Source organism: Lepisma saccharinum, chromosome 2 (genome assembly GCF_977018435.1).
Source record: "Lepisma saccharinum chromosome 2, izLepSacc3.1, whole genome shotgun sequence".
NCBI lineage: Eukaryota > Metazoa > Arthropoda > Insecta > Zygentoma > Lepismatidae > Lepisma > Lepisma saccharinum.
In genome coordinates this window covers 170570600-170583148 of record NC_139230.1, presented here as the reverse complement: position 1 = coordinate 170583148, position 12549 = coordinate 170570600, and the positions used below count along the sequence as shown (strand labels likewise).

The window sequence follows — 12549 nt, the reverse complement described above, 5'->3', positions numbered from 1 at the left end:
AAACTTAAGTGGATAGCAATTTGTTTTCTCCTCTCACTTCACCTTCGCTTGCGCTCGAGTGATCCCATGTTTTGGTTTGGTTTGGTTTATTTTTCTTCGCTTTTTTTTGCTGCTTTTGGCTAACTGAGTGATGACATGATGAACTGACTCACAAAGAACACCCATGTCCAAGTTTAAGTGGCAATGGTTATAGTGAAGTTAGCTCACAAATGCTCAGTGTGAGCACCCTTTGTTACTCTGCACATGTCAATACGGTAATCTAGCTCCATCCAGACATGTTTCACCATGTTTCAGAATATTCTCATCAATAATTTGCACCGCTGCGCTAATGTGGTGGATCTAATAAGAGTTCTTTGCTGGTGGATCTTTATGAAATGATGAACGAAACTGACGTTGCTCACGACTAACCTACTCTTGCAAAATGTTTTCTCCTTACTACTGGCAGCCATTTTACAACTGGCCAGCCTGGCACCTAGCGGCAGAATTTAGAACTACTGGGATCATTCCAAAAAAGACAACTTAAGGATGGCTTTGATTGTATTTCATGGGATATTCGATTGGTGATTGTTGTATTGCTCATGGAACGTGTTTTTACAATTCAGATCATTTTGAAACACCCTGTATAATCTTTGTTTGTAATATTTAATTTTTTATTTATAAAACAAAACTTACATAAGGTTGTTCAGGATATACTCAAACTAATTTCAAGGTGTACTGACCTCATGAAATGACATGCCGTCACCACAGGTCATGTTCTATCAGACCACCAGCATTGTGGACTATCATATTACATCGGAGTTTCCATTGTAGCAAACTATGTTGGAGAACTAGTATGGGAATCCTATCCCATTTCTTTCTGCAGGCTTTCCAAAGACCAGGGAGGGTGCATGGATCGGAATATTTCAGATGTCATTTCAAGAGTTCGAATGCAGATAAATCCATAGGAGTGGCATGGCACGTTGGGTTGGTGGATTTTCCTGGCATGCCATTCTCTGAATCTCTCTGAGCATAACAGGGGAAATTTTCACTGGTGTCCTCTTATGGATGCGTTTTGTGGGCGAATGTTTACCAAAGGGTCCCTGCTGTGTGCACCGGGACACTGTCTTTCACAGTGGTTTTCCTGGCTGTCAAACCATTCTCTCAACACTGTTTTACTATTTGGTCACACTAGAAATGTGCATGGAAAAGAGCCATGATGTACTTCACTTTTGGCACTATTTGACAGCTACGCACATGACCCTCTGGCATCTGCAAGCTGCGACACATGACTGATAACAGCAGGTGCACAGTCACTCCATCTCAATCCCACAGATGGCAGTGGCATCACAAAGTAGTTCGGATATATTCCAAACAACCTTCTGTATTACATACAATAATTAATGAGGAAAAGGAACTAGTAAGTTCTTCAAGAACCATACAATTTTATATTGGTACTTTTGGTATCTGCAGATATTTCATGTCATTCATATTTGCACAAAAAATTTACTGTAATATAAGATCTGATGAATGTAGATTTTTCATGAACACTATTAGAGATCATGGCCCACACCATGGCCACAGGTGTCGAGCTATGGGATGTGAGCTGGTTTGAGTCTCCTTAGGAGGAAGCATAACAACTTTTCTCCCGAGATTTTGGCCAGTGTATGGGACCAGTGTCAACCCACCACCATGAAGAAATTTGGGAGTTACAATTGTTTTATTGATTTGGTTTATTTTACTTCACATTTCTGCCACTTTTGGCTAATCGTTAAAATGAGGATGAATGATGACATGATGAAATTGATGAAGGGACACTCGCAAGAAACACCCATCCCCAGGCTGGGATTCGAACCTGGCACCCCTGGTTTGGGGAGCTACAAATGAGTAGCATAACCCTGTCATGGAAAACCTACAACAACAACTGGGGGTTTGTCGTACTGACCACACATCACCCCATAACTGGTTGGGTGATCTCTCCCTTCTGGTGGGAGTGAGGCCGATAGTCGGTACGTAGGCTCTGGCCCTCAAGGGGTGTTGCACCATGGGTTATGTTATTAGAACTAGTAATACAGCTCTTCGTTCTAGTGGAAAATCCTGGCATAAAAGTTGTCAATGGAACGTAAACATTGTCTCTACTCCTGCAGACAGTGTAGGGGCAAGCTATACTCTTATATACTTCTAAAAGATCTAGTATATGTGCAGGCAGTACATGCCAACACCAGCATAAGACAAAGACCACTGTTTGTGTTGGGCTGAAATGATAGCGTTTTCTGTAAAAGTCGACCAACAACCACATTTCTATTAGGCAAAAAGGGTACAAGTGTATATTTTTCAAATCACGGTTGATTAACAACGTTGTTAATGAGCTTTTAATTTAGCAGGCTAAGTTTGGAAATCTTTGGCAAGACCTAATTGTTTTGATTCAGAGGCTGGTATATTGTTATATAAACTCAATAAATAATTTTTAGTTGTCACAACAAATAAAAATGTGTCCAGGGCCTTTGACCGACTGTACCCCTCGAGAATTGCATCAAGTGTTTTAATCGATTGATTTCAATGTAACATAAAATTTGTGCAAGGGCGCGGAAACCACAAATAACAGAGATATTTCACCCTAAAAACGAGTTGTATGCAGTGCTCGAAGTGAGGGGGTGTTCCGGGGCATATTATCTCCCAGCTAGAAAAAATATTGGATGTCTACCTAGAGAGCTCGTAATTATTTTGTAGTTTTAGTGGTAATAAGGTTAAAAGTATCATCATCTTATAGAATATACGGTATATGAAGAGCAGCGATAAGTAATAAAATATTTGAAGAGCCCAGCAAACTGAAGCAAGAAAAGTAAATAGCAAAAATGTTGCCATGTACAAACTGCGAAGATCTGCAAGCTGAACTTGCCAGCAAAAACGAAATTATAAGGATTCTAGAAGCCGATCTCTTACTGCTCAAAGAAAATTAAGTGTGTGAAGAAACAGTGTGTGCTTATCAAGAAAAATGGAGTGATGTAGTTAAATCACGTTCGTCGCATTGCAAAAACCCCTGTCTGCCGAGCGGAACTTATTGTGGAAAAAATTTCCCACATGAAATACCGGTACACAAAAATCAGTTTTCAGTGTTACAAGACTTTACAGAAGAAAAAACTTCCAACAACGACAAAGAATCTGGAGCAATAAAGAAATCAGTCACAAAGAGGGCATGCAGCTACAAAGTGCAAGTATGTAACAATGGATCAAAACGTGTGAAAGGCAATGATACTAACAACATAAGGAACATTGTCATATACGCAGACAGTCATGGGCGCAATTTAGCTCCACAAATACATGGACTTACACCAAACATGCGCTGCATTGCTATTGTGAAACCTAGTGCAAGGACTGAAGAGGTCACAAAAACAGTAGTTGAAGATGCAAAAACGCTGGGTACAAAGGATAATGTGGTCATAATAAGTGGTACAAATGATGTCTCAAGAAACAACGCAGATGCCATCATCCCAAATCTGTTAAATACTTTACGAAGGCTAAATCACACTAACATAATCATTGCAAATATTCCCCACCGCCATGACTTAATGAAAAGCTCGTGTGTAAATTCAGAAATTACCAAAGTAAACCCTAAATTAGAGAAAGTATGTAAAGCCTTCAAAAATATCAAACTTTTGGATCTAAACTCGATGGACAGGGCACTCCACACGCAGCACGGCTTGCATTTTAACAGAAGAGGAAAAAATCACATTTGTCAAAGGATCATGGATATAGTTAATGAAGATCATACAGACTGTTCTACCATCCCTCTCCCTTGGAAACAAACCCCCTCTACAGTGAACGTGGAATACAACACAGTGCTAATTACATGCATTACATGCAACAGTGGTGATAGTGATACAGAAATGTTTCAAGAAATGCCAGATGCAGGCAGTGGTGATGATAGTTATATGGAAATATATCATAAAGTGCCAAATGCATGCAATAGTGTTAATGGTGGTAGTGATGTAGAAAAAATTCAGAGTTCAAAGATAATACACCTCATACATTAAGATCCTCAGAAAGGGTAAAGAGTGTGCCCCAAAAATGGAATGAAGATTTTTTATGGTAAGTCGTAACAAAAGTGAAAGAGAAACTACTAAAGAAAGCAAATGCTTCTTCAATCTAAAAGGTAAAACTACAAATCCAGTGTGTCTAAAGCAGCCAAGTGGCAATTTTAGTATCGCTCATTGTAATGTGCGGTCTCTTGTACCAAAAATTGATGAACTACAGTGTGTTACATTACTGCATGATTTTGATATTGTCGCAATCTCTGAAACCTGGACTGATGCCTACACGCCAATGGCATCTATCAACCTACCAGGGTATCAGATCGTGAAAAATAATCAGATGTATACAACCGGAGGGGGCTTTGCTATTTACATGAAAACAGAACTGAACTTTCGCATTGTAGATTATAACGACTTGGACAATGGCAGTGATGTTAAATATATCAGTATTATTGTAAATAATAATAGTAAAAGAATAGGTGTGTGTATTATATATAGAGCACCACACATAGCATACACAAAACTCTCCATTGTAGAAAATCTACTCTCTGAGCTATACCCTTGTGTAGACACCCTCTTGCTGCTGGGTGACGCAAACTGTGACTTCTTAAAACACGAATCGGACACTATGTATTTAAACGCAATTTTTAACACATTTGGCCTGACTCAAATAATCGACAAACCCACTCGAATCACAGCAAATAGTAGGACACTCTTAGACTTCATAGCAATAGATAATACTGAGCTTGTTCACGGGTCGAATATTGAAAACCCTATAGGTACCTCTGACCACTGTCTCACATATGTATCGTTGATTTGTGAGAAGCCCATAAAGCAGATGAAATATGTTACATATCGTGACTTTTCTAATTTTGATAGTGATAAATTCGAAAATGATATGAAAGCCGTAGATTGGGAATTGCTGAAACCTATCCATGATATTGAAGACAAAATAAACTATTAATTCAAAAATCATCAGCATTTTTGAAATTCATGCACCTACTAAAATGGCAAGGGTAGGTAAAAAATATACTCCATGGATCACAGATAATGTAAAACTAGTAATGAAACTCAGGGATAATGCCTTACGTAAATTTAAACGAACAAATAACCCACACGATTGGCTACAATACAAGGATCTCCGTAACTTCACAACATCAATTACAAGGCAGGAAAAGAAAGCATATTTCACATCCCATATAAACAGCAGAAATATGAACACATGTGGTACCTGGCAAAAATTAAAAGATTTAGGTATTGTTGATAAAACTACAAACCTTTCTGAAACACTTATCCAAGAACAGTACAATTACTTAAAGACAAACAAGAATGAGAATACCACAGATTTATGTTTCACAATTAAAACAATAACAAAACTTGACATATATAAGGCAATACATAGTATACACTCAAATGCAGCTGGAGCTAATAAAATCACAGTGCAGGCAGTACAAAGGGAAGCGATAACTTTAACATTTTAACTAACACAAATCATCAATTTCTCTATTTGCACTGGAGAATTTCCCTCCATATAGAAGGAAGCTCATGTAATCCCACTAGCAAAGAAGAAGAATATTCAAAGTCTTGATGACCTCGGACCAATAAGCTTCTCCAAAATTATTGAAAAAGTAGTATGTCAGCAACTCACCAAATTTGTTGATGCGAACAATATTTTACCAAAATTACAGTCAGGTTTTCGCAGTAAACATAGTACAGCCACTGCACTCACAAAGTAGTAGATGACTTCCTTCATTTCATGGTTGAACGGAGTGCAGTCATACTAGTCCTCTTAGACCTCAGCAAAGCCTTCGATAGTGTACGGCATGATCTACTTTTAGCTAAACTCGGATATTATAACTTCAGCTCATTAGCAATCAAGTGGTTCAACTCGTATCTTACAGACAGACACCAGAAAGTACAAATGCCTGGCACTCCACTATCATTTTCAAAATCTGTGCCAATAAAAACTGGGGTGCCTCAGGCATCAATATTGGGGCCACTACTGTTTACTTATACACAGCAGACTTATCGAGAGCAATACAAACATGTACATATCATTTCTATGCTGATGACACACAGATATACCTACCACCACGCCAATTACAGTTAGACGTGATGTTATGGTCCTCAACGATGAATTAAAAAGAATTTCCACCTGGTGTGACTCCAATGCACTGATATTAAATCCCAAAAAATCCACATACATGTTACTGGCGAACAGACAAACAATTACGAACGGCATAGTCTTGAAGATACGTGGGACGTGCATACCGCATAAAACAACATCTAAAAACCTGGGTTTCATGACTGATAGTTCTCTTACTTGGACAGAACACATCAATGGACTGTGTAGAAAATCATTCTACATTCTCAGAAATGTATATAGGTCTCAAAATTATCTAACAGAAAAAGTTAAACTGAAGCTCATTGAGCTCTTATTGTGGTCACTTTGATTAAAAATTTGATATTACTTCAATGTCAAATATTTCTATTCTTGCACCATCAAACATTAACAAATATGCATTTATGTGTACATGTGTGTGTGCCTATATAGAATTGTATTTAGAATTTAGTTTTATGTATTTTTATGTGTATACATATACTCATGAATTGTATCTCTTTACAGTTCTTATTTGATTTCAAATTGCTCATGCATTTTTTCATCTTTCTTACTTATTTACTATTATTATTATTATTATTTTTGTTTTCTTTTCTTTTTTCTTATTGGATATATATATATATATATATATATATATATATATATATATATATATATATATATATATATATATATATATATATATATATATATATATATACAAATAATGAAGGAGACAGTAAACACTTACCACACGAATAGAAATAATTCAATATTTCGCGATCTGAGTCGCATTTTCAAGACGGTAGATAAAAGATCGACGACACTTTGAGTAGAGGCACATCTCCTCACTCATACCTGACAACCCCCGCACCCCCACTTTCTACCTCCTCCCGAAAATTCACAAACCTAACAACCCCGGGAGACCCATTGTGTCCAGCTACAATTCACCCACTGAACCATCCAATTCCACCATCTCCTCACTCATACCTGACAACCCCCGCACCCCCACTTTCTACCTCCTCCCGAAAATTCACAAACCTAACAACCCCGGGAGACCCATTGTGTCCAGCTACAATTCACCCACTGAACACTTACTTCCAGACCCACCCTTGCCGCTACCCACTCCACCCCAACCTACCATCTCTAACCCTGCCCCTCCCTCCCACCACACCACAGCAGAGCACCAGTCCTCGGACAAAAGATCCCCCCAGCATACTGACATTCCTCACCCCCAACCACCCACTGACTGCACCTCCATCTTGAACCTTTCCAACCACAACCTCACCACCACCGAAATTGACGTACTTTCCAAAGGTCTTACCTTCTCCCCAGCCTCCACCCCTAACAATTTCCGGCTATTATTTGACATACAAACTTTCGCCCGCAGACTTAGGTGGACATACTTTTGGGCCAAGAATCCCCCCTCCAAAGCTAATCCTTCTGACATACATCCCAGTCTCCTCCAATTCTGCCCCCCTTCCCCCCATGATCCCCCCTCCCTCCCCAACAACCACCCCCTCGAAAGATACATCACCTCTGTTGTCAACAATGTTTCCGACAGTACATACCTCCAAAACCCCTCTTCCCACCACAATCTAACCCCAGCCCAGCACCAAGCCCTCCGGTCCCTCCGCAACAACCCAGACATCAAAATCCTCCCCGCTGATAAAGGGTCCACCACAGTAGTCATGAACTCCTCTGACTACGTGGCGGAAGCCTCCCGTCAACTCTCTGATTCATCGACCTACAAGCCCACCACGGTTGATTCATCTACCACACACCTAGACAAAATTCGGGATTTTGTCCTCTCCCGAGGACCCCCTGAAGGCCTATCCAATTCCACCATCTCCTCACTCATACCTGACAACCCCCGCACCCCCACTTTCTACCTCCTCCCGAAAATTCACAAACCTAACAACCCCGGGAGACCCATTGTGTCCAGCTACAATTCACCCACTGAACGCATTTCAGCCTTCCTAGACTCTCACCTCCAACCCCTCGTCCAAGCCCTGCCCTCCTACCTCCGTGACACCAACCACCTCCTCAACATCATCCAAAACTTACCATCCCTACCACCCAACACCATCCTCACAACAGTTGATGTCACATCCCTTTACACCAATATTCCCCATGCCCATGGCCTCCGTGCCACGGAATCATTCCTTAACAGCCGACCCAAACCCCACAATCCCAGCACTCACTTCCTGATTCAACTAGCCAACCTTGTACTTACCTGCAACAACTTCTGCTTCGGTGACCAACATTACCTGCAGATACGTGGCACAGCTATGGGTACCCGCATGGCCCCCTCTTATGCCAACCTGTTCATGGGCAGGCTGGAACAGGAATTCCTTGACTCCCAGCAACTGAAACCACTCCTCTGGCTAAGATTCATTGATGACATTTTTCTCCTCTGGACACATGGCGAACCCTCCCTCACAACATTCCTAAACAGACTCAATGAGTTCAGCACCCTCAAATTCACCTGGTTCCACTCCAAAGACCAAGTGACCTTCCTCGATGTGGACATCCACATTGTGGGAGACCACTTGGAAACATCCATACATATCAAACCAACCAACCACCTCCAGTATCTCCACTACTCCAGCTCACACCCCTACCACACCAAAAAAGCCATCCCATTTTCCCTAGCCCTCAGAGGCCAGCGCCTCAACTCATCCCCCTCATCCCGCCAAAACTACAACCTACGCCTGCACCAAGCCCTAACCAACCGTGGCTACCCCTCCACCCTCATCAACAAACAAATCACTAGAGCTAACTCCCACAACCGCACCAAACAACCCAAAACCAACCCTCCAACTCTGATCACCCAATACCACCCTCACATTACGAAAATCAGACATACCCTCCACTCCCTCCTCCCCATCCTGCACAGCGATCCCGAGACCAGAGACATCTTTCGGGAAAAACCCAGGGTCGTCTTCCGTCGCCCCCCCAACCTCCAAAACATCTTGGTCCGAAACACCCCCACCCCTTCCGCACCCCTTCCCCCAGCCCACAGGTGCAATAAACCCAGATGCAAGACCTGCCCCATACTCATCACCTCCCCCACCCTCCTGATTCCTACAGAGGCAGGTAAGTTCACCCTTCACCCTAAGGGCACCTGCCACTCATCTAACCTAATTTACACCCTCATCTGTCAAATCTGCGGCAACTTCTACCTAGGCGAAACCTCCACCCCCTTGAATCTAAGGATAAATAATCACCGTTCCTCCACCCAAAACTCCGATTTCACAGTTGCCATCCACACCAACAGCCATAACACCACCTTCAATAACTGCTTCCGTGTTGCCATCATCCACCTTTTACCCCCCCGCTCTGACACATCTTTCCGCAGGCGATGGGAAAGGGCCTATATAGCAGGCATGCACGCCACTATACCCCCCGGACTCAACCTAGCCAACCAGTAACTCTTTCCTCTCCTCCCCGAAACTACCCACCCACCTGACAGTAAACACTGGCTAAAGTATTTCGTGTTTCCTTTCAACTGTTTCTGGCAACACTGACCGCTACGCTCAGTATTCTGTGCCTCTACTCAAAGTGTCGTCGATCTTTTATCTACCGTCTTGAAAATGCGACTCAGATCGCGAAATATTGAATTATTTCTATTCGTGTGGTAAGTGTTTACTGTCTCCTTCATTATTTGTATTTATCCGCCCTTCTGGCACCATTTCTAACCCTATTCCTGTATATATATATATATATATATATATATATATATATATATATATATATATATACCGTTTGTAACTGTAGACTGTATTCTGACAAGGGTTAGGTGGGAGAACAGCGTACGCTGAACCCTGCCCCCTCAATAAAGATATATTATTATTATTAATATTATTATTATTAACATTATTAATATTAATATTATTATTATTGTCCCTTCCAAAAACAACGCTAAAAAAAGATAGAGGAAATTTCAACAGCAAACACTCACAACAAAATCGGAACTACTTTGGAATGTGTAAATCAACACACTGGTGGATGAGCTAATAAACCTGAAACCAGCATCATGATTTGTAGTCAACAGCATAGAGAATTTGCTGAAGATCTTGCTTTGATTCAAGTGTTGGTTATGAACTGTGATGAGCCATTTCCATACTTTAAAGGAACTCTTTTCAATAACCCAGAGTGGAAAATGTGGTTTGATGAGTGCTTGAACCTGAATCTGAGGCATATCACATTCACAGTTTCTACCACAGAGCATCAGAGCAACTGAATCTGACTTTACGTTGAATAATTTCACCACATTACCTGCAGAGCAGAGATGATGTAGATATTGTGCATTGAATATTACTTGCTGTGTATTTCACATCAAACATACTGTAGTATGGTATAAATTAAGGCTGAGCTGATACCACTTTGAACAGATATCGATGATCTTACTGATTCCCACCAATACTGATACTTGAAAATTACAATAATTAAAATTTGTTCAAAATATTGATCAACGTTGGTATGTAAATATTCTTCTCCAATTATATGCATCAATTAACCAAGAAATTGCTTTAGAATGTTCAAGAATTACATCAGAATATTAAATTAGATGTTATTCCTGCTGAAAATTTTGTCTACTGTTTTCAGTGATCTATAGGTGTTTTGAAACATCTACTGTGTTTAGATTTTCAAACCGATATAAATAAAAATTGTTAATAAGGATGAATGAAATGTAATACTTATAGCCACCATTTTAAGCTAAAAACACTACATACATATTAAATATAATACTGAAGAAGTTATTTTCACTTGTAATTTCTCTACTGTACTGTTTTCAGTAGATCTATAGGTGTTTTGAAACATCTACTGTGTTTAGATTTTCAAATAGATATAGAAACAAATTTTAAATCTGGAGGAATGAAAAGTTATATTTACAGCCAACATGTAGAGTTGCATACACTGTATAAACATTACATGTAATACTGAAGAGAATATTTCACTTGTATTTCTTCTACTGTACATGTACAGTATGCCTACTGAACTTGTACAGTAGGAAACCATGGAGTTTCAGTAGATATCCAAGACACACAGTAGAGTACAGTTGATAACAGTAGATTCTGTCTACTGAAAACAGTAGAAATTTCCAGCAGGGATGTAATCGCAAAATACAGTTTTTCATGCAAAATTGGTGCAAAATAAAAAGAAACTTTGAATTTTGCAACATTTTCAGAATAATGAGACTCCAAGAAAATGTCGCGCAGTATAACCCTAGTATAAATATAAATTTTCTTGGAAATAATCTGTTGCTAGAATGAATCAAGTCACCGAATGTTATTTTAGCTGCCTTAGTGGTAAAATTATCTCCTGCGCAATGCACTGTCATGACTGCATGTGGTGAAAGGAGGAGTAGTGCCACTCCTTGGGCAGGCAGCATCAAATTCAATGTCATGTAAACTAAAACAAATGTATGTGCTCAAACTCTCGCATGAAATTACAATGCAACAGTGCATAGAAAAATGCACAATAAAATTCTCTATTTTTAATGTTTTTTTAATTTCTCATTTGTTCATTTCAGGTCCATACTCTCATTTGTTCAGTGGTGTTTATGAACAGAATCACATAGCTTATGTTGTTGCTTATGCATCATGTATTGGATCGTCAATTAATATGTGCCAAGACACTTCCACTGGCAGCTCAGCAGGAACCATAACAGAATTCTCACCAGTGCTTTTACTACTATTATGGTTAGGTCATTACTACATAAGACATGAATGAACAGAAAAAAAATAATTGAAATTTTATGCTATAGCCACTACTTTTAATTAGTGTGCTTGTTCTTTTAACACCACAATTGCAAACTATGAGGAGGAATACTGTGAATGTAAAAAGTACTAAATTGTATTTTTATACTATTCCAGAAAGGCATTGTTATTGATTTTCAACAAGTAATATTTACACATCGTGTGTATTTTATAACTAAATGGATATTTTAAGTTGTTTTTTTTTATTAAGTGTTCCATACAGTTGCGGCTGATGTAATTGCATCTTTGATGTAAATGGCAGTATTATTAAATATATTTCAAATACAAAGTTTTATGTACCTGTTTTTAACATGTGTCCAAATTTTAAAGTAGTCAAACACATGTGGTTACTTATTTTTGTATGCTAATTCTTAATATTACTGTGATTTTAGTTTGTAGTGAAAAAATATGTGAAAAAATGTTCATGGATATGTTTAAATGTGAAATAAGAAATAAGATAAATTTACATACTAATTGAATGTATCCTTTTGCATATCCTTATTTTACTTTGGCCCTTGGTGACTTTGTGAAACTGCTACAGTCAGGGACTGACTTGGTGTTCTTATGAAGTGGAGGGATAGTAAAAAAAAAAAAAAAAAAAAAAAAAATTGAAGATGTCCATTCTAGTTTCGCATTCTAAATTTATCAGCTTTCAAGCAAACAAATTTCTGTTTTTGTT

At 39.2% G+C, this 12549-nt stretch overlaps 1 protein-coding gene across 1 annotated transcript in view; it reads left to right on the top strand.

Annotated features, from left to right (window-relative positions):
• The window catches only part of LOC145984189 (alkaline phosphatase 4-like), an 83081-nt gene extending 70922 nt beyond the window's left edge, over positions 1-12159 (top strand). The window contains exon 10 of the mRNA XM_083117705.1: positions 11645-12159. Within this exon, the coding sequence (XP_082973831.1) occupies positions 11645-11844 (200 nt within the window). The 3' untranslated portion in view covers positions 11845-12159. The remainder of the gene's footprint in view (positions 1-11644) is intronic.
• Positions 12160-12549: the final 390 nt, after the last annotated feature.